Here is a 20,433-nt window from a genome sequence, read left to right as displayed (position 1 = left end):
TATATAAACATTCTTTTCTCTTGTTATGGGTGTGAGAACAATTCATTCATTGTAAACGAGAGATGTGAGTCATATTGCAATAATATTGACTCAGCTGGACGTAGCCTACATTGGGTGAACCAGGGTAAATCGCGCGTATTACATTCTTTGTTTACTGTTTGTTTTGTTTAACTATTATTATTTTGTTCCTGTTGCTTCTCTATTTCTTTCAGAATTGCTTTCTTATAGCAAAAAACAGTCAGCTTATAAGCAATTACTACGAAAGTAATTATTAGATATTCCTAATTAGACTGTTTTAATTTGGCTAAGACAATATTATTGCGCCTAGAAATAGATGAACCCTCATTCTCTGTGTTATGTTCAATCTTCCAGTGTAATTTGGACCTTTATTTTTAGTGCCAAACAGGTTCCAACTATTCATTATATAATCAATCATTGATTGGAAAAAGATGTTTGGATTTGGGATCTGGTAAATATTGACTTCAAGGATTTTTCTAACTTGATGAACCCTCGTTCTTAATATTTTATTGGGCTGAGAGAGGAAGTCCAGTGCTTGAAAGGAAGTGCTGAAAGGTTGCTGCTCTGTTTTTGTTCTGTTTTAGTTCAGATTTTCAAGTCAAGCTTCAAAATAATTACTCGCCTTACCAAGAGTGAGCGGATCTGCTTGGGGTTGCAAATTAGAACCCATTAAAGCTCGATTTGCATCATGGTGCTTAATAACTCTTATACCAAATACTTTGTATTCTCACATTCTCTTATAACTTTAAATTGGTTCTCATTAGATATTCTATTTCTAATAGAATCCATATTTCAATTCCTAACAAGACATTCATAATTCTATTTATAAAGACATACAATTTTACATGGTAACAAATAGGAAATCGAGCCATAATATCCCAACACGCATGAAATTCATTTCTTCCATGATAATCAAAGTTTACAAGAATACTTTCTTCTTTTTACTTCTTTTCCATTTATTCCTTTCCTCAGTAGCTGTTTTCATTCATTCTAGATTTTTAAAATCATCAACATGTTCCATGCTTATGTATAGCTTTTTTCAGTTGGAAGATTAATATACCTTGAAGTACTTCCTGGATATGATTGTCGAATACCGTAATCTTCTTATAAACATTCTTAATTATCAAAATAAGAACTATTTATTCCTAATTAGTGTAATTTAATTTCACAAAGGCAATGTAACACAACTCCATCTTCCATGAATGACCCTTGACAGATTACACTAATTAGGCCATGCCCTCTAAACTCCAACCAACAATACCACTCCAACAAGACTTTATAAATGCTGAGGTTTTGGCTAAGGTGATGCATAAATTTTGATAGGTACTCTTTAATTAGTTTTCATTTAGTGAGTGATATCGTCCTTTTGTCTAATCTTCATAGCTTATTACATCACTTATTATTATTATTATTTTTTATCTTTTTAACTTCCAAAACTTAAGGATTACTCATGAACTATAGTACCTCTTACAAATATATTGAAGTCGATTTTGTTTTAATTTTATTTTAGTGAATGAAAATAATTCTAATTTTCTCCTAACCAATTAAAATATTAAAACGGATAGTGTTCAATAAATATTGACTTTCTTAACTAAAAAATTTACCAACTCAATTCTTACTTAAATGTTACTTTCAAAAGGAGAGCGGTTTTTTTGTACTAAATTATATCAAATTGATTTTTATAAAATTTCTTAAAGCCAAAGATGTAACAACACGGCTCATTGTCAAGATATTGTGTATTTATATTCATTTCTCTTGATTTGAACCTAAGAAATGAATGACTTCTCATGTTTGAATCAAGAGAGATGCACATAAATACACAATATCTTGACAGTGGACCGGGTTAACCATTATTTTAATGTCATTGGTTAAGTTACGGTCTAAATTAAAACATAGACTTATGGTATTCATGGTGAACTAATATGTATTTACATTTCTTTCTACTACATTTATTCCAATATGTAAAATTCATATCTTGTCAACACGGCTCATTGTCAAGATATTGTGTATTTCTGCATGTCCTTCGAACCTAAGACTTCATCCTTGGAAACGAATCATGCGTAAACAGAATAAATGGAAAAAAAAAATTAGTAAAGGTTAAGATATTGTGTATTTTGCTTTGGCTAATCTTTTCCATGACAGTCAAAGTTGCAAATCTTACATTAACTTCAACTGTTTCAATAAATTATTGGGATGAGAAAGGTCATTGAGATTAAAAGCAATGAAATTTCAGAATAGTACTGCTGAATCACAAATGAGGAAGAATTTAAACCCGGATGAGTTAAAAGAAAGTGGTGCAGGATTATCCTTATCTGTTTGTGTTCAATATGCTTTTGTTTTTTCTTATACTCAACCTGAAGTTATGGAGATATTGAGACAAACAGGTATAAACTTATCTAATAAGTGACTTTACCATTTGTATTTAAATTTCATATCAAACATTTTTTCCACAACCTTCAATCTGACAAGAAACTTCATCTATGAAAATTTGTTTACACATAGTAATTTTCTTCCTCCGTAATCCAGGAATTACCAAAATCCACATTTCTTTATAACAAATGGTTTCATAATGATATAATATCTATATGTTTCATTTTTCTTTATAAGGGTAAGGGTACATTCAACGTTACTATAAAAGTTAACAGTTTTACTAAATGGTTGGGGTCTTATTGTTAGTTTCCAAAACCTATGGGTGCTAAGGAATTTTACCCAACTCTGGGTTGTCCATGAATTTCCCCCTGGATTTCTCATTCTCATCCTCTCTTTCTTGATTTTCTACACCTTAACATTATTGTTAATAAAGGGGTTAGATATTCGAAAGTATTCTACAGGGGATAAAGAACAGAGTGAGATTTTATTGAAATTAGTCTATCTAATCCTTAAGGTTCATTGAATACTCTAAAAAACTAATGAACTAAGTAAGTCATAAATGTGGTGAGTATCACTCCCTATGAGATTCAAACACGAGGTCGGGGAGACCCTATGAAGCCAAGCCCCTTTTTTCAATCCGATCACAAGGGAAGTGGTTAAGAGTTTTAACTTATAAAGTAATCAAATAATTTTGTTGCAACCTGATGTGTCAACTGTTGACGGTCGTTTTTTTATCAAACATCAACTAGTAATGTGAACTTAGGTGTCGCGGCATCCGAATCCGAGTTCAAGGGATAGATCATACTTGGGTGATGGCTGCAAGTGTTCGGTCAATTGATCAGTAATGAGGTATCCTTGATCTGATCTATGTCCAAGTTCATGTTCTTAATCAAAGGTCTAAGTCTGATCAAGTTCAATATTCATCCAAGCTAAGGTAAGTCCAATAAGTAGTCCTCTTCATCCTCCGCAAAAGATCCATCAAATTACAAGATTTATCAAACAGACTATAGTGATCACATTTATGCACCAAATGACTCGATCATCATGGGGTAGCTAATGCCTCTTTCTTAACTTGACCAGCCCAATTGGCACAAAGTGGATAAAGGCCCATCTTGATTAGATTACCTATAATAAAGGGCTTAACAGATGAGTCTGAATTGGGTCAATTTCAGGAACCTGAAAAAATTGGAAAATACAGAACCAAACTTTTGACTCAGAAATCAGCCTCCAAGCTAAGCTTGANGCATGTCCTTCGAACCTAAGACTTCATCCTTGGAAACGAATCATGCGTAAACAGAATAAATGGAAAAAAAAAATTAGTAAAGGTTAAGATATTGTGTATTTTGCTTTGGCTAATCTTTTCCATGACAGTCAAAGTTGCAAATCTTACATTAACTTCAACTGTTTCAATAAATTATTGGGATGAGAAAGGTCATTGAGATTAAAAGCAATGAAATTTCAGAATAGTACTGCTGAATCACAAATGAGGAAGAATTTAAACCCGGATGAGTTAAAAGAAAGTGGTGCAGGATTATCCTTATCTGTTTGTGTTCAATATGCTTTTGTTTTTTCTTATACTCAACCTGAAGTTATGGAGATATTGAGACAAACAGGTATAAACTTATCTAATAAGTGACTTTACCATTTGTATTTAAATTTCATATCAAACATTTTTTCCACAACCTTCAATCTGACAAGAAACTTCATCTATGAAAATTTGTTTACACATAGTAATTTTCTTCTTACGTAATCCAGGAATTACCAAAATCCACATTTCTTTATAACAAATGGTTTCATAATGATATACTATCTATATGTTTCATTTTTCTTTATAAGGGTAAGGGTACATTCAACGTTACTATAAAAGTTGACAGTTTTACCAAACGGTTGGGGTCTATTGTTAGTTTCCAAAACCTATGGGTGCTAAGGAATTTTACCCAACTCTGGTTTGTCCATGAATTTCCCCCTGGATTTCTCATTCTCATCCTCTCTTTCTTGATTTTCTACACCTTAACATTATTGTTAATAAAGGGGTTAGATATTCGAAAGTATTCTACAGGGGATAAAGAACAGAGTGAGATTTTATTGAAATTAGTCTATCTAATCCTTAGGGTTCATTGAATACTCTAAAAAACTAATGAACTAAGTAAGTCATAAATGTGGTGAGTATCACTCCCTATGAGATTCAAACACGAGGTCGGGGAGACCCTATGCAGCCAAGCCCCTTTTTTCAATCCGGTCACAAGGGAAGTGGTTAAGAGTTTTAACTTATAAAGTAATCAAATAATTTTGTTGCAACCTGATGTGTCAACTGTTGACGGTCGTTTTTTTATCAAACATCAACTAGTAATGTGAACTTAGGCGTCGCGGCATCCGAATCCGAGTTCAAGGGATAGATCATACTTGGGTGATGGCTGCAAGTGTTCGGTCAATTGATCAGTAATGAGGTATCCTTGATCTGATCTATGTCCAAGTTCATATTCTTAATCAAAGGTCTAAGTCTGATCAAGTTCAATATTCATCCAAGCTAAGGTAAGTCCAATAAGTAGTCCTCTTCATCCTCCGCAAAAGATCCATCAAATTACAAGATTTATCAAACAGCGTATGGTGATCACATTTATGCACCAAATGACTCAATCTTCATGGGGTAGCTAATGCCTCTTTCTTAATTTGACCAGCCTAATTGGCACAAAGTGGATAAAGGCCCATCTTGATTAGATTACCTATAATAAAGGGCTTAACAGATGAGTCTGAACTGGGTCAATTTCAGGAACCTGAAAAAATTGGAAAATACAGAACCAAACTTTTGACTCAGAAATCAGCCTCCAAGCTAAGCTTGACTGACAATTTACATAAACGAAGTGTTCATGTGACATGAGGCTAGAATACTTGTTCACATGGGAAATAATAAACAACAGTCTCCATTAAAATTTTATCAGAAATCCATTTGGTCCCAAATGGCAGAAACCAAAAACAAACAAAGACTGAATAGTTTTTAATTAGCAGAAAGAGAGTTTGCCGTCTCTTGAAAAGTGATATTCAACACATCACAATCCTCAACTTGTAGATCTCAACCACCATTGGCATAGAAACCAATAACTTAACAAAAGACAAAGTCTCTGCTTTCTAATCGGCTTATTAAATCTCCAATAAAAACATCACATCTTCCAAATAAATCACCACGCCAACGCTTACAATATTCTCTTTACTGACCTCATTCCGCAAAACATCACTGCCCATTTCATTATTTTAACGCGCAACTCTCAACCAAAGATTAACTTATTTGAGCCCTTTTTTGGTCAATGACCAAAACCTACCAAAACAGTACAGCTTTCCCTTCTTTGGCATTTGAAAGACTCAAAGTTTCTTTCTTCTCAGGAACAATGACCATTGAAGAACCTGAACCAAACCCCACCTCAGATCATATTCTGGACTGGCTTGAGGACTCGTTAACGTTCCTCCCTTCGTTCCTTGATGATCCCTACCACGCTGGCGGTATCGATACTTATCAGTGGTGGACACAAGGAGAGAATTTAGTCCAAGAACAGCTGATTAGTGCTAGTGTTAGTCCTGTGGAGAACATAAATGTTACAACTAGCACTAATGCTACTGGCATAACGCCTAGTGATCTTTCTACCATTCCAAGCCCTCCACGGCCGTCGGATCCTTCCAGGAAAAGGAGGAATGCCGATGACCCTCTTCCAAGATCATCACAAAGTCAGCAGCAGAGGAAGAATCATGGCCGTCGGATCAATGAAAGTTAAGAAGGGGATGAAGAAATTGTGACAGTTAAGAGGTCAGTTGGTAACAAGAAAACCTCAAACAAGTCTTCAGGAAACAACAATACTAACGGTAATAACAAGGATGGTAGATGGGCAGAGCAGTTGCTTAACCCTTGTGCCATGGCGGTCACAGCAGGCAACCTGACACGTGTCCAGCACCTATTGTACGTCCTCCACGAGCTTGCCTCACCTACCGGTGACGCCAATCACCGGCTGGCGGCTCACGGACTCAAAGCCATGACTTATCATTTGTCTTCGTTATCATCTTCCTCTTCAACATCTACCTCAATAGGAGCTGTTACTTTTGCTTCTACAGAACCAAAATTCTTCCAAAAATCTTTACTCAATTTCTATGATAAGAGTCCATGGTTTGCCTTTCCTAACAACATTGCAAACTCTTCCATCCTTCAAATTCTTGCTCAAGAACACGACAATTCGCAGAATCTTCACATTCTTGATATTGGAGTCTCTCATGGTGTGCAATGGCCTACACTTCTTGAGCCCCTGACCAGAAGACCAGGAGGTCCTCCTCCTCTAGTTCGCCTAACAATTGTCGCTCCAAGTGTTGAAAATGACCAAAACACTGAAATCCCATTTTCAGTTGGTCCGCAAGGTGACAATTATACTTTACAACTTCTCACTTTTGCCAAGTCTATGAACATAAACTTACAAATCAACAGACTAGATAACCACCCTTTACAGAATCTTAATGCACAAGTCATCGACCTCTCCCCTGAAGAAACATTAATCGTTTGCGCGCAATTTAGACTGCATCATTTGAATCACAACACCCCAGATGAAAGAACTGAATTCTTGAGAATGATAAAAAGCTTGGAGCCAAAAGGAGTAATTCTTAGCGAAAACAACATGGATTGCAGCTGCAGCAATTGTGCGGACTTTGCAACAGGTTTTGCGCGGCGAGTGGAGTACTTATGGAGGTTTTTGGACTCAACAAGTGCTGCATTCAAAGGGCGAGAGAGCGAAGAAAGGAGAGTAATGGAAGGGGAGGCGGCGAAGGCGTTGACAAACAGGGGAGAGATGAATGAAGGGAAGGAGAAATGGTGTGAGAGAATGAAAGAAGTGGGGTTTGTTGGAGAAGTGTTTGGAGAAGATGTGATTGATGGAGGGAAGGCTTTGTTGAGGAAGTATGATAGTAACTGGGAAATGAGAGTTGATGAGAAAGATGGGTGTGTTGGGTTGTGGTGGAAAGCTCAGCCTGTTTCTTTCTGCTCACTGTGGAAGCTGGAGATGAAAGTAAATGAGATTAGATCAAATACATAACTATCCGTTCTTACTTTTTATTTTATCTACAAGAATTTCTGTGTAACTTTTGAACAAGATTCAGCCATGCATTAGAATGCTGATTTTGTAATCCTTGTTCTTGTTTGGCAGCTCTTTTAGTTTATCAGTGAATGTTTCTGTTGTACTCATTTGCTGTCAATTGTGCTATCATTAGTAGTTTGGTGAGAGTAAAAAGATGATGTGCTAGGGAGTAGATAACAGTAACTTGTTAGGTGGTATCACTTTCTAGCTGTCAAAGAAGCATTTCCAAGAATATGAGAAGCATTTACAAGAATATGTACTAAAAAATATTCACAAAATTTAACTCTACAACTCTAATTCGCCTATGTATTTTGACTTGGAAAGTTTCGGATGGACTAGTGAAAAAGAAGACGACATCGAATTACCAAACGCTTTCGCTCAAGAGAAAAATATCCGCATTGAATTACGGATTGGCATGCGACAAATGGGACACTTGGGTGATATTTCACGTTCGATTGATGTGGCACATCGATGACAACAAACAACATGCCCACATGGACCAAATACAGACGTCCTCCTCCTCATCAGGCAGATCACACAGAGCTGCCCATCTGGAATATCTCCAGCTGCTTCATCGTCTCCACCAACCTGAGAATTGGCATTGTCTCCAGTAGCTTGGGTTGACTGCTGCAACCGTCTCAGTTCCCTACATTCTTTCCATCTATTCCAGCTCCTGGAGACAAATGTTGATTAATAGGTTCAAAACTAAATTACCAATTACTAATATAACCCCTTTACACTAGATTTGAACTCATTGAAATTTAATGATGAGAGATGAAAGATATTGTCCTTTAAAACTAATGTACCTGAAAATAGCATACCCAAGGATACCAACAGACAGCGAACCAAGAACAATACTACTCCAGAAGAGTACTTGTGACTTGAAAGCAAGATCGGCTACCATTTGATACTTTGTCATCTCAGTCCTGCAGAAAAGCAAATTACTAGTTTCAACTAAAGATGGAAACCTCCTAAAACCAGAACCTCCTAATAGACACCATTGCCAAATTTGTTAAGAAAATGCCAGCATAAAAGAAGGTTTATAGCCCAATTGCTGGATTTGCATGTTAACATTAGACTTAGCAGATCAATAGGTTAGCATATAGAGCACTATATGTTTTAATTTGCTAAAACAGGGCAAACTCGTTCTCAAATCTATTCCCTAATACTATACCAGATGAAAACAATGCATAGAATGAGGGAACTGGCCAATGACTTTCTGGAAACTCATTAAACACTTCAAATATCTTTAAGATGAATGATAGCAACACAATCAAGGAAGAGAGAGACTACATCGTACACATGCATGGATTTTTTTGCATTTACAACAAAAAGACCTAACAGAAATTGTTCTTTAATAAAACACTTACAGAAAATAGGGAAGATCTTTGCATGACTGGATCTCAGGGACTCCATTTTTTAAACTGCAGATGCCAACAGCACTGATATTCTCTCCCAGTGGAAGAATCTTCTCTTCGTCAAGCACACCAACCTTCAACAAGCAAACAAAGTAGAACATCATACTTTTGTAACAAGAATAACATCATACTTTTGTAACAAGAATGAGCTGATCATTAAGACAAACAAAATGCTACACCAGAACCAGATCTTTCAGATTTTGGGTATTGTCAGATTCTCTATAATGCATTAGTCACATTTCGACTTCACAAAATTTGAACTTACAGGGCACTCATGACCAAAAATTGTCTGAAGAAGTGCATAAGGAGAAACATTAAACGGTTGCAAATCATGATAGACTCTAACAAGAGGTAAGCGATGCTTGGAGCCATCCATGTTCACAACAACATAATCAGATTGTGGCCACCAACCCCCTTCAACGAGAATAAAAGGAACCTGAATAATACAAATATATTAGATTAATCATAGCTATAACAACCACAATTAAACTCAACATGAATAGTTTTAAAATACCAACAACCAGCCAAAATGGTTTTAAGGATTCAAATGGTTAAGAAGGCAAAGTTATAAAGGTAAAATCTAACAAAAGCTGCTCAATCACATTTGCAACTCAACTAAATTTCAACAAAATCTTAATTACACCAACCAGGCCAACAGAGACATTTATACATAAAAAATGAAGCAACAAAAATCTTATAACATATTCCAAAATCAAAATAACATGCTCCCAACTTGAGGCTAAAGAATCACTACTTTATGTTAAGTCAATGCTCAAATACGTGTGAAGTGGCAGTGTCAGCGAAAAAACAACACATATATGGAAGACTAAAGGCTATTGAATGAATATGCAACACAACACGGAACTGTAATGGTTATCTGTTCAAACCACAGAAAAATGCTCTCTGTATGTCAATACTGACAGAAAAGCATTAGTTGCTTCAACGACATTCTTACTAAAAGTAACTAATCAGCAAACATATCAATTTGAATTTGCAAATAATTATTTTACCGTCCTCAAAGACGATTCCTTTTTTCTCCAAGATCTCCCAAAAATGGCGTGTATATCAGGAGTCCATCCCAAAAAGCCCCTCCATTCATTGTACAGCCACTTTGCAACACAAACCAGAAAATCAGTTAGAAAAGAAATAGTTTCTTCATTAGGGCATATCAATAATCTGTATCTGTCTATACAAATTACAAGTAAAATGGTGTGTTCTCTGTTTACTAAACAATATTTTTCATACAAATGTGTGCCAAAACTAAAATCATCCCCAACAAGACATTCATATTATTCCTACACAAGAAAGCTGACTCATACTACAATAAGCAAAACACCAACTACATCAACTTAGTTAAGCATAAATAAAAATGCAAAAATATCACTCATACAAAAATTCAATATAGATAGCTCATCCACAAATTATAGCTAATTCACAAAACTTTTCTTACGTTTTAGAACACAATCTGTCATAGTTAGAAAATTCATGAGATATAACAGCACACATAAATTCAGATAAACACATGCACATACACATACAGACACCCAGAAACTCATACAATTTCGAGCTTGTTCAAAATTTTTGTTCTAAAATTGTGAACTAAAGAACCCTATATTAAAAACAAATAAATAACTAAAAAAATTAAAAAAAGAAAACGTAAATTTAAGATTTTCAAGAATGCATACAGTTTGTGTTCGTTGAATAATAACAGCTTTGTCTCCACTGTAATGAGAGACCAAAACGCCAGTACCATTCGTCCAGTTCTTCCAATTCTTTCCCTCAACCGCCGATTTTGCTTCCACGTGGCCACGCACGACCACAAGGCGACTATTATTCTGCTGGTGATCTGACTGCTTCGATTTCTTGTCATCGTCTTCCAAAAGCGAGCGAAGATCGGAGACTCTAAACTGCGGAGCGTTCTCGACTTTGCCTAGGGCGTGGGAAGTACTGCGGAATTTTAAGAGCGTACGGACAGCGGAGTACGCTAGGGTTACACCTAAAACGGCGCCGTCATAGGAGAGGAAGACGTGGCAGAGGATGGCAGCGAAGTCATTCCCGTGCGATGACATTTTTAATAATGTTTTGTTTGTTTGTTCTTCTTGCTCACATCCGGTCCTTTGCCGCGTCAGCGGCACGTGGTGCGACGGAGCGATGTCGCTGGGCTGTGTTGGAGTCACGTGAGCTGCACCTGAGGAGAGAATCCAGCGAGTGGTGGTGGTCGAGGAGAGAATCGAGCGAGTGGCGGTGGTCGAGTGAGATTTATTGTAGAAAACAAGAAGACAGGGAGTATTTGGATAAAAATATATAACAAGAAGGGGTATTTTGTAAAATTTTAATTGTTTTGTTTGACCGATTTGTCGTTTTCATGGTATTGAATCAAACTACCAGCCGTATTACTTCTTTCGTTTTTTAACGACCGACGCGGCTCGTTTTTATTTCTTATTGGACCGACATGTCGTGTTTATTATGTTTGTTCTTGCTCATGCCATTTCAGCGGATGACATTCTATTCTTGAGTTTTTAATTCAATTTAAACTATTAGTCGTGTATGTCGCCTTGGTTAATACGACTTGTCGGGCGTGCTCCTATCTTGGATTTGGGCATTGCCATTTGATAGTAAGCTTTTAAATAAATTAAGGATTTTTTTTTTTTTTTTTCTTTTTGGTTAAGGCATCCAAACCAACTTACGTGCATCTTAAATATTCCTCAGAGAAACTATCCCATAACAACCCAACACCACGAGGTACCTTTGCGTGCAGTAAAAAATCAAACTTTGACTATGGGTTGAAACCATTTACAACCTCCTTGATTCGCCGTTACCGTTGGGCTACCCATGGGTGGGTAAATTTAGCATTTTTCTTCAATTAAATCCCATATACAAAGATTAAAGAAGAGAAAATTCAGAACTTGATCTCACAAAAACAAAGACTAATTAACATTAATTTAGCCCCTCTACATGCCTGAATGAGAAATGTCCAAAATTAAACGTAGCAAGGAAGCTAGGACTGAGCCAAAACAAAAGATGTAATTAGGCTGTTGAGTTGTGAAGGTGATTGAACATTTGCAGCATGGCCTGTGTTCTTGATGATCTCCAGCCTTGATTTGGGTCCCAAGTGGCTGCATTTCATCAACATATATTCGTCACAAATCACTTTAGGATCAAGCAGTTTTAAGGTCAAAACTGAAAGGACATTAAGTAGCAGTTCTGCACCTGTGTAACTGATAGCCAAAGTCCAGTGGAAAGAAATTGTCTTGATCACCCCAAATTATCAGTGTTTCCTTCACCCCAAAATCAGATCAGAGATCTTGTCAGTGTGAGGTTGAAAACGTTCGAATGGTCATTCTCTCTGTAAACGTTGAATCAAAATTACCTGAGATAAAATGGGTATGTTTGGATTGGCACCTTTATACAGTAAGTACTCTGCCAGCTCCTGCTTCTGCTTCCTGTGACTGTCATACATAATCTGAAAGACATTTCTAAAAGTTAGTGCAATCCTTTATGCATATGAATGTGTTGGAACTTGAAAGTGTTTTCATAAAGCATTTTTTATCTGTACATGGAGGTGTTGGAGCTTGGAACTTGGAAGTGTTTTCTTTGTTGTCAAGAACACACTCTTAACTCTAAACTGTAATCCAGAAATTAAGTTAAACTAATCACCTTGATGAACTGTCGAAGCACGAAATCAGGGGCCCAATTGATCAAATATTGATTGTAAACAGATAAATTAACTAGCAACCGTAGATCTTGAGGACTTTGAGGAACCAGAATTCCCAAAAGAGATCTCCCAATTCTTTTCAGATGCCCATCTTTCTGATTCTCCGTGCAGCTTATTCCACTGCTCACAATCACAACCTTCTCAACCACCTGAGGATAAATCTCAGCCATACGGTACGCCACGTAACCGCCGTAACTGATTCCATAAACCGAGAACCTCTCCACGCCCAATTTTTTCAGCCCTTCTACCGCACACTCAGCCTGGAAATAATCACTTCTCTCCAGCCTGGTAGTGTAGGATTTGCCGAAGAATAACAAATCCGGCACGTAAAGATTAAACCTATTAGATAATGAACCAACCTGGTACACAAATTGCCACCTGGAATTGCCTCCATAGCCATGGAGAATCACCAGATCAGGCTTGTTTAATCTCCTGTGTTTCGGGGTCCAGAAATGCATGGTGGTTTTGTCATCTAAATCTATGGTGCATGGCGAAAGATTGCACATATGAAAATAGAGGGACAGCATTGTATCGATGGATGCAACGACGATCGGAGCCTGGAAAACCCTGGAAATGGTTTCTTGAAAGGAATCGAATGTAATTGAGATTGAAAACCGGTGTAAATTCTGGAAGATGAAAAGAAAGTATCTGAAAATGAGTAGTAGAATAGATTTTGGTAAATCCATTTCTGGATCAATCTTCTTCTTTCTTCGTCTTCTCAAGCTTTTGTGGGTAGACTTCTATGGCAGAAATTGAGCTTTTTGTGTTTGTTTTTTACCTGAATATTATGTTAATATAAAATAAGATCAAAAGTAAGTTAAATAGTTATATGATTACTTAAATACCATGACTTGAAGCAAAAGCTGCCATTGTAAAACACTAAAAGCAATTCACATCGTGTACGTTTCACGAATCGAAAATCAAATTAATAATAATTCAGAAGGTCACGACGGTCACCAAAGTTAAATCAAATTTTATATTGTTGTAAATAAAAGAAAACTGAAACTGCATACGTTCGGACTTTCTCCCGATTCTATTGCAAGTAAAGTCGAGGTTGTTACAGAAAAAACGAGTATATACAGTATGTATGTTGGTGCCCAATTCCCACATCTGTTAGATAACTATGGTTTTGTTCTTTTATATAGCACAAAAACACCTTCATCTTCTAAAGGCATTTTTCCAAAACAAAATTATGCCACTTTCAAGGCTCAAAGTGGGACAATACCTTTAAAACTCACCTACCACGTGTCTGAGGGCCTAGGTTACTCCTAGTCCCTTTGCCCCATGGGGACACCCTCACCACCTAACCTCTGGGAATCGACCTATCATGTTGTATCTGGATTCGGCATACACCTATCATATATCTGGATCCAACATACATCAACGTAACAATCTCACGTTGTTTAGGTGACATTACTTTTATATGAATCTATAAATGTATATACGAGTATTCGTTCAATCATAGTTAGAACATTTATATAGTCTAGAGAATGACTTTTATATATCGAGAAGGCAAACCATGTTGGTGGCCGGCAAATGGGAATCCATTTGCGATATTTTGGCTTGCAGATTGAGACAAGGGTCCCCAAGATTTTTGTCCTGGATCTGACCCTTCTAAGGATTTTTATATCTTTTTTTAAATCAATACTTGAAGTTACAAATACCTGATGCGGGTGAGTAAAGCTAACTCTAATTAATGTAGTATTTAAGTGACTAAAGTAGACACTTTCTATCATAAAGATTTTGAGTGCATGTTTAACAGAAAAACAGCAAATACATTCCTATTATACCTTTAAGATCAGTTGTTCTGTGATATATAAATCCAATCACTGAAACGTGCGTGGATGACTTGTATTTACACTTCATAATCGATCAATGTATGTATATAAGTATATTCGTTGTTAACCATTTGGTTTATAGCCGGATAACAAAACTTTAGTTATCTAGATAGGTTTCTCAGAGGTCTTATGTTCGAGTGTGTAATGGATCATGTGAGGTGTTCAATGAACCCTGTAGATTAATTGAAGTACGTATAAACTGATCTGGACACCGTGTCTAATTTTTTCTCTAAAAAATGATCATCAGTAATCAATATCAGCTATCAAAAATCAAAATTGCCACAATAAATGAGAAGTGTTTAGAGATGGCAGAATGAGAGGATTTTGGTGATGTGATTAGACTGAGCTTTCATGGTTATAGTGAGTGACTACAGAAGTACATGAGAGAGACACACAAAAATGGGAAAAACCCAGGTCTCAAAATATTTTATTTATAGATTCATATAAAAAGTAATGTCATAGTGTTGAATTTCAAGCTATTAATTATTTACTTTATTCAAGTGATCACTAATTCTCATACATAAACAATATAATATAAATCGGTACATGTCAGGCTTTGTGGCCCTCCAAATCACATGCTTCTTCCACATTATATTCATGAATATTTGTCTATCAATCTAAGTAATTAAGCTGATCAATCTATTAACCCAGAACGAATCTTAAAATATGTGGAAATATAGATGAAAATGAATGATATACCAGTAGTACACCACAGGAATTCTATCATGTATTGACGCTTATTCTACTGATGCACAATAATGTCATGGACGGTAATAGGAATCTATATCTACAAGACAACGTCTTAAGACCAATGTTTTTATACCTAGACTGGACCTTGACGCAGTCAAGGGGTCGGTCCCAAGGTTAGGCGGTCCAATCGGTTCGACTGGTCCAACCAATGGGTCAGACTAGTGATATCATGCTGATGTCAACATGATGTAATAAAATTTTAAAACTCTAATAATTAATAAGAACGAGCATTCCTTAATGGGGAACAAGCGTTCCTTAATGGAAAACAGGTGTTTCTTAATGGGGTAAGGGCATTCCTTATTTGACCTGACGGTTGAACCGCAGTTTGACATTGTTTCGTCGGTTCAACCCCAAGTCAATTCAGTCTAATGGCTAAAACTTCAGTAGACTAGATTAGGGACCGATTCCCAGTCGGACCAATTACATCACAGCTTACCCGTTACTAGCCCTATACGAATGTCATAACCAATCACAGAACTTATACTAAATCATTTTTCTAATTCTTTTAACATAAAAGATACAAATAATTGGATCCAAATAGACATTGAAAGAATATTACATGATGGGGATGATATATCTTTTATACTACTCTCTGAATTCTCGGAGACAAATGTAAACAATAAAGTAGAAAGAATTCCCAGAAAAGTGAGTCCAGCTAGCTAGCAAATGCTTGTAGTCATGTATGAACACAGCAAAATAAGATGCCTTACTTCCAAAGCTTTACAATCTTTTTGAAATCTTCCATCTCTTTCTTTTTACCTTTCTCTTAACTTTAATTATTATAATACAACTTTTTGGCCGGCTGTCTATCTCTTCCTTCATCAAATCACAACCTTTCCAACTAGATTCCTTTACTCTCTCCCTCTTCTTCCTCCTATAAATTCAATCAATCTGGTTAAGTTTCTTCCATAAGATCAAAAGGGTATTTTGTTTGACACATTTTGAGTCCTCCTCCCAATCCCATGGCTTCTACCTATGCTTATTGTAACTCAAATGGCCAAAACTCAAGAGGAGTAGCCATGGTGTTGGCTTTAATATCAGCAGTAGTATTGTCACCATTATATGTGACAAGAAAAAACCATGAGGAGAACTCAAGATTTTATGAGACTACAAAATGGAACTCTGGCTTTCTTCTTCCTGTGGTTCTTGGTGGGCTTATAATTGCCATTAGAACAACTTCTTCTTCTTCTTCACCTTCTTCTTCATTTATTCCATCTCCTGACCCTTCTTGGGTGCTTAGAATTGGGAGCTCATCATGGGGGCTTGCTGGCGTCTTGATCTTGCTCATGCTTGTGCTTTCATGGCAGGATTCTGTCCAAGATTTCTTCTGGAGATGAGAGAGATTCAAAGGGTCAATTAAACAACTTTAGTTATAATTAGTTATCATATATAGTTCATTATATTTGTCATTTTGATTGTACAAGTTGAATATCAAATAATACTTATGCTTGATAAAATTCAGTGATGCTCAAGCTCCACTTTTTTGTTGTTCATATTAGTCCAAATTTCCAATTCATTTCAATAACTTAACCTCTTAATTTATTTTTTCGGTAAACTCAGTAATTATCTCTTCTGTGACTCAAACACAAGACCTCTGGATATAATTAACCCCAATAGCTAAAAGGCTTCCCATTCAGTCACAAGAGGAGACGTTTAATAAAACAATGTCTTATATAACTTTTTAAAATCACCCATTATAATGAATATTAAAATACCATCGAAAAAGAGCTTCAAGAATATTTAGCATATGTCATGATTCACCATTCGTCAACAAATTAAGACAATGGTATCGTCTTATATAAGTATCGATCATATTTCATATACAAACTTCTTATACTAACTATGTTATGCCTGAAAATGGTAGGACTGACACAAGACTTAGTCAGTGTAAAAAGTCAGAGCTTAGGTAGGCCCGCATCCAGTCAAAGGCAGCCACGTCATACAATGACAGGGACGACATGCTCCTGCCAGGGCAGTGGGTGTGCGTCAAACCAGCCAAGATCTGTAGCGATTCCACATGTCTAATCCCTGCACCAAATCGCATAAATCACTCTAGAAGGTGGGCAATGGGACATAAAGAAGGATTTACACGGATAATCCCACCAACTCACAGAATTAGTAATCATAACCTTATTCCATCCCATTATAAATTGAGAGCTCCTCTCTCATTTTGGGGATTAGCTAATCTCTCCAAAGGAAAAATAGCATTCTCTCTCGTATAATCATTTGTAAGTCAGTTCGCTTTCTATCATTAATACAAAATCAATGGATGTAGGATTTGCTTCATTAGCATCCGAACCACTTTAAATGATATTCTCCATTGTTTTTACTCTCACTCTTTCATCTATATGTGTCTTTTAAGCCAACTCAGTATTTCACACATGCATTTGATTGGTGTCGAAATGACGCATCAACAAATTATGTCATACAAATAAACAAACGTGTTTTAAGCTAATCATATTACTTTAATTTAATGATAAATTAAATAAATTAGACGACATGCCGACAGACAGGATTGATACATCAGTTTATAAATAATATTTTATATCAACAGTATGTATATGTGACCTATCTTAAATAAGCATATGTACGTCTGGGTGTGTCTGATTACTCATCTTGTTCAAGATTTTCTCGTACTACTTTCATCTCATATTGGGTTTGTTGACATCATTAGTTTAATTTGGGCTCAGGCCCATTGGGCTTTTGAACAAGCCCATGAAGTCAATCACCTTCATTCTTCATAAAAAGAAACACATAAAGCAGGAAAGAGGAAACAAGACAGAAATACACTTACCAACTGAAATTCACTTGCTTTCAACAGAACTCACTGCTGCGCGTTCCACTGTTCGTCGACGAGCCGAGGTTAGTCGAGCGGAGACTAAATTTTTAATCTTTTTATTCTGAACGGTGTCATTGAGTCAATAGAGGTTGGGCTGAGCCTGAAGTTTTGCGACTTCAATGGTTTTTGTTACTAGGGTTTTGAACAGAGGGATGAACGGATTCATCTTCTGTACTCGATTTTAGTTAGCTTTTGGTGCAATCGAGAGCTCGCAGGTTCAACGTGAGCTGAAAAAAACCTTTTTTTTTTTTCTTTTTTTCCATTTTTTAAGTTGCAGCTTCTGTTTATTGGCGTCTGTGGAAGTTATATAAGATAATTTATTGAAAAAATAAAACTTTTGCTGAATTAAAAGTAGAAAAATTTGTTCATGGTTTCAGCATGTTTATCTTTGTTTGAGATTTGCTCTATTTGAATAAATTGTAACAGTTTACTTAGTTTCCATGAAATTATAAATAAATTTGAGTTTTACTTGGCACATGGAAGCGAGCGTTTTTCATTTTTATAACTGTACATTCGAGTTTTCATACCCGGTTGAAACTAATGGCATTCATCTGAGCTTTTGTGTTCGGCTTCGTAGGAAGTATTAAATCCGTTGCTATGTTAGTTTTTATGTTGTAGAAAGTGATGTTATGTTGAGATAAGGGTGAGAATATTTTGTTGTGTGGGTAGCATTTGCAAAGATGTCTAATGTTGGTTTACTTTGTGGGTGATAGTATTCGGTCAAGGAAATGGCAGAGGGAGATGAGAACATGCCTAGGGATGCAAAGATTGTTAAATCACTGCTGAAATCGATGGGTGTGGAAGACTATGAACCTCGAGTCATACATCAGTTCCTGGAGTTCTGGTACCGGTATGTTGTTGAAGTATTAACAGATGCACAGGTTTACTCAGAGCACGCTGGCAAGTCTACAATTGATTGTGAGGATATCAAGCTTGCTATTCAGTCGAAAGTCAATTTTAGCTTCTCGCAACCCCCACCAAGAGAGGTAAGTTAGTCGCTTACTTTTCCTTGATATGCTGAAGCTTATTCTACTTGATGTTCCACGTGCTAAGAGTCCCAAATATAAATGCAATGGGATTTGTGGTTTGGTTTTAAGATCAAATTTCTGTTTCTTTTCTATTGTGTTTGTCCTGGTTTACTCACTCACAGTGCTATTTTGACTGAGATTGAATTGATTGGATTGTTGGCTCTTATTCGCTTTTGGCAACCCATTATTAAAGTAGCTTCCCTGCTGTAGGATTTCATTTGATTGCTCTAGCAAACTACGAGTTCAGATGCACAATTTTCCTTTTGTTCATTTGTTAGTTTCTCGTGACAATATATTTCTGTTTTCTGTCGCTGATACAAGCATACAGAGATTCTAGTTTATTGAGTAACTTTTTTAATCTCACCGTCTATCAGGTCCTACTAGAGTTGTCTAGAACCAGGAACAGAATCCCATTGCCAAAGGTAATAGCATCACCTGGTATTGCACTTCCACCTGAGCAGGACACATTAATCGGTCCTAACTACCAACTGTTCATCCCAAAGAATTCTGCTCAGCCAATGGAAGAAACTGAGGAGGATGAAGAAACTGCTGAACCCAGCACATCCCAGCAACAGAAAACAGATTTGCCTCAACAAAGAATAGATTTGCCACAACAAACGCCTCAAGCTCAAAGGGTTGCATTTCAACTTAAACGCCCAAAGCGCGAGACGTTCTAGCTTTTCAAGACATCTCATTGACGCCCTGTAATGTGAAAGAAATAGGGCTTAAGGTGCATCATCAGTCAATAAGAAGAAAGAAAGAAAGCATATTAATTGAATCATTGTAATCATTTGGACCATTTGGTTACTGTTATTCAGCCCTTGTATACTCTTATTGTTATAAATGTCCAGTGCTTAAGTCTATTATTAAGGATTTGATGTGTACTTTCTACTTAATTGCAAAGGACTTAACCCATGAGTATAGAAACACAACATCCAAATTAGGCACAGCAAACTCTGAAATTTGAATGGTTGATTTAGCAGTGATTGTCGGTTGACAGTTAGAAAGCATCGTGACTTGATTTTAACAATTGTTGGGGACAAACAAATGGCAACCAATTTTTCATTGTGTTAGTCGACAAAGACCAGAGGAGAAATGACCACTACAATTTATCTTGCTGGAAACAAAGACCAAAGACATCTCGAATAATGCTACAGTTATTGAAGGATGCGTACTGAATTCGTGTACCAAATGACGTGACACAATCTAACCGTTTATTCATTATCAGTTGATATTAATCAACGGTCAAGATTTTGTCATGTCATTCGGTGCACAGATTCGGTGAGTATTTTCGGTGACTATCATTTTCCAAGACATCTTTTATACATTTTTTGGCAAATCTTTCATACTAT

The 20,433-nt window shown here is 36.4% G+C and overlaps 4 protein-coding genes across 4 annotated transcripts; 2 read left to right on the top strand and 2 right to left on the bottom strand.

The window, feature by feature from the left end:
* The first annotated feature begins 5,672 nt into the window (after window positions 1-5,672).
* Window positions 5,673-7,600, top strand: LOC116120246 (nodulation-signaling pathway 1 protein). Its single transcript, XM_031406189.1, has one exon. The coding sequence runs from the start codon at window positions 6,291-6,293 to the stop codon at window positions 7,449-7,451; it is 1,161 nt and encodes a 386-aa protein (XP_031262049.1). The 5' UTR covers window positions 5,673-6,290; the 3' UTR covers window positions 7,452-7,600.
* Window positions 7,601-7,667: 67 nt separating this feature from the next.
* LOC116120244 (E3 ubiquitin-protein ligase SPL2) lies at window positions 7,668-10,980 on the bottom strand. The gene is made up of 6 exons (XM_031406187.1): window positions 10,597-10,980; window positions 9,922-10,020; window positions 9,177-9,347; window positions 8,864-8,985; window positions 8,300-8,419; window positions 7,668-8,166 (listed from the first exon to the last, which is right to left on the bottom strand). Exons 1-6 carry the CDS (start codon window positions 10,978-10,980, stop codon window positions 7,872-7,874), a joined length of 1,191 nt encoding a protein of 396 aa, XP_031262047.1. The 3' UTR covers window positions 7,668-7,871.
* Window positions 10,981-11,726: 746 nt separating this feature from the next.
* Window positions 11,727-13,398, bottom strand: LOC116120245 (2-hydroxy-6-oxononadienedioate/2-hydroxy-6-oxononatrienedioate hydrolase-like). Its single transcript, XM_031406188.1, has 4 exons — window positions 12,569-13,398; window positions 12,282-12,374; window positions 12,122-12,189; window positions 11,727-12,027 (listed from the first exon to the last, which is right to left on the bottom strand). Exons 1-4 carry the CDS (start codon window positions 13,310-13,312, stop codon window positions 11,910-11,912), a joined length of 1,023 nt encoding a protein of 340 aa, XP_031262048.1. The 5' UTR covers window positions 13,313-13,398; the 3' UTR covers window positions 11,727-11,909.
* A 4,599-nt stretch (window positions 13,399-17,997) lies between these two features.
* LOC116120286 (transcription initiation factor TFIID subunit 9-like) lies at window positions 17,998-20,008 on the top strand. Its single transcript, XM_031406240.1, has 3 exons — window positions 17,998-18,076; window positions 18,767-19,039; window positions 19,456-20,008. The coding sequence occupies exons 2-3, from the start codon at window positions 18,782-18,784 to the stop codon at window positions 19,756-19,758; spliced, it is 561 nt and encodes a 186-aa protein (XP_031262100.1). The 5' UTR covers window positions 17,998-18,076; window positions 18,767-18,781; the 3' UTR covers window positions 19,759-20,008.
* The last annotated feature ends 425 nt before the right edge of the window (window positions 20,009-20,433 follow it).

This window comes from Pistacia vera, unplaced genomic scaffold, assembly GCF_008641045.1.
Source record: "Pistacia vera cultivar Batoury unplaced genomic scaffold, PisVer_v2 Contig93, whole genome shotgun sequence".
In the NCBI taxonomy this organism is placed as follows: domain Eukaryota; kingdom Viridiplantae; phylum Streptophyta; class Magnoliopsida; order Sapindales; family Anacardiaceae; genus Pistacia; species Pistacia vera.
The sequence above is the reverse complement of the archived record's forward strand: the minus strand, read 5'-3'. Positions and strand labels throughout refer to the sequence as shown.

Bases quoted from the DNA above. Each gene is read 5' to 3' on its own strand.
- LOC116120246 (XM_031406189.1), top strand. From the start codon at position 6,291: ATGGCGGTCACAGCAGGCAACCTGACACGTGTCCAGCACCTATTGTAC.
- LOC116120244 (XM_031406187.1), bottom strand. From the start codon at position 10,980: ATGTCATCGCACGGGAATGACTTCGCTGCCATCCTCTGCCACGTCTTC. The intron at 9,348-9,921 runs GTAAAATAATTA...TGTATTATTCAG, and splicing joins AGGAATCGTCTTTGAGGACG to GTTCCTTTTATTCTCGTTGA. The intron at 8,420-8,863 runs GTAAGTGTTTTA...GCTTTTCTGCAG, and splicing joins AAAGATCTTCCCTATTTTCT to GACTGAGATGACAAAGTATC.
- LOC116120245 (XM_031406188.1), bottom strand. From the start codon at position 13,312: ATGGATTTACCAAAATCTATTCTACTACTCATTTTCAGATACTTTCTT. The intron at 12,375-12,568 runs GTGATTAGTTTA...AATGTCTTTCAG, and splicing joins TGCTTCGACAGTTCATCAAG to ATTATGTATGACAGTCACAG. The intron at 12,028-12,121 runs GTGCAGAACTGC...GATGAAATGCAG, and splicing joins TTTGGCTATCAGTTACACAG to CCACTTGGGACCCAAATCAA.
- LOC116120286 (XM_031406240.1), top strand. From the start codon at position 18,782: ATGGCAGAGGGAGATGAGAACATGCCTAGGGATGCAAAGATTGTTAAA. The intron at 19,040-19,455 runs GTAAGTTAGTCG...ACCGTCTATCAG, and splicing joins CGCAACCCCCACCAAGAGAG to GTCCTACTAGAGTTGTCTAG.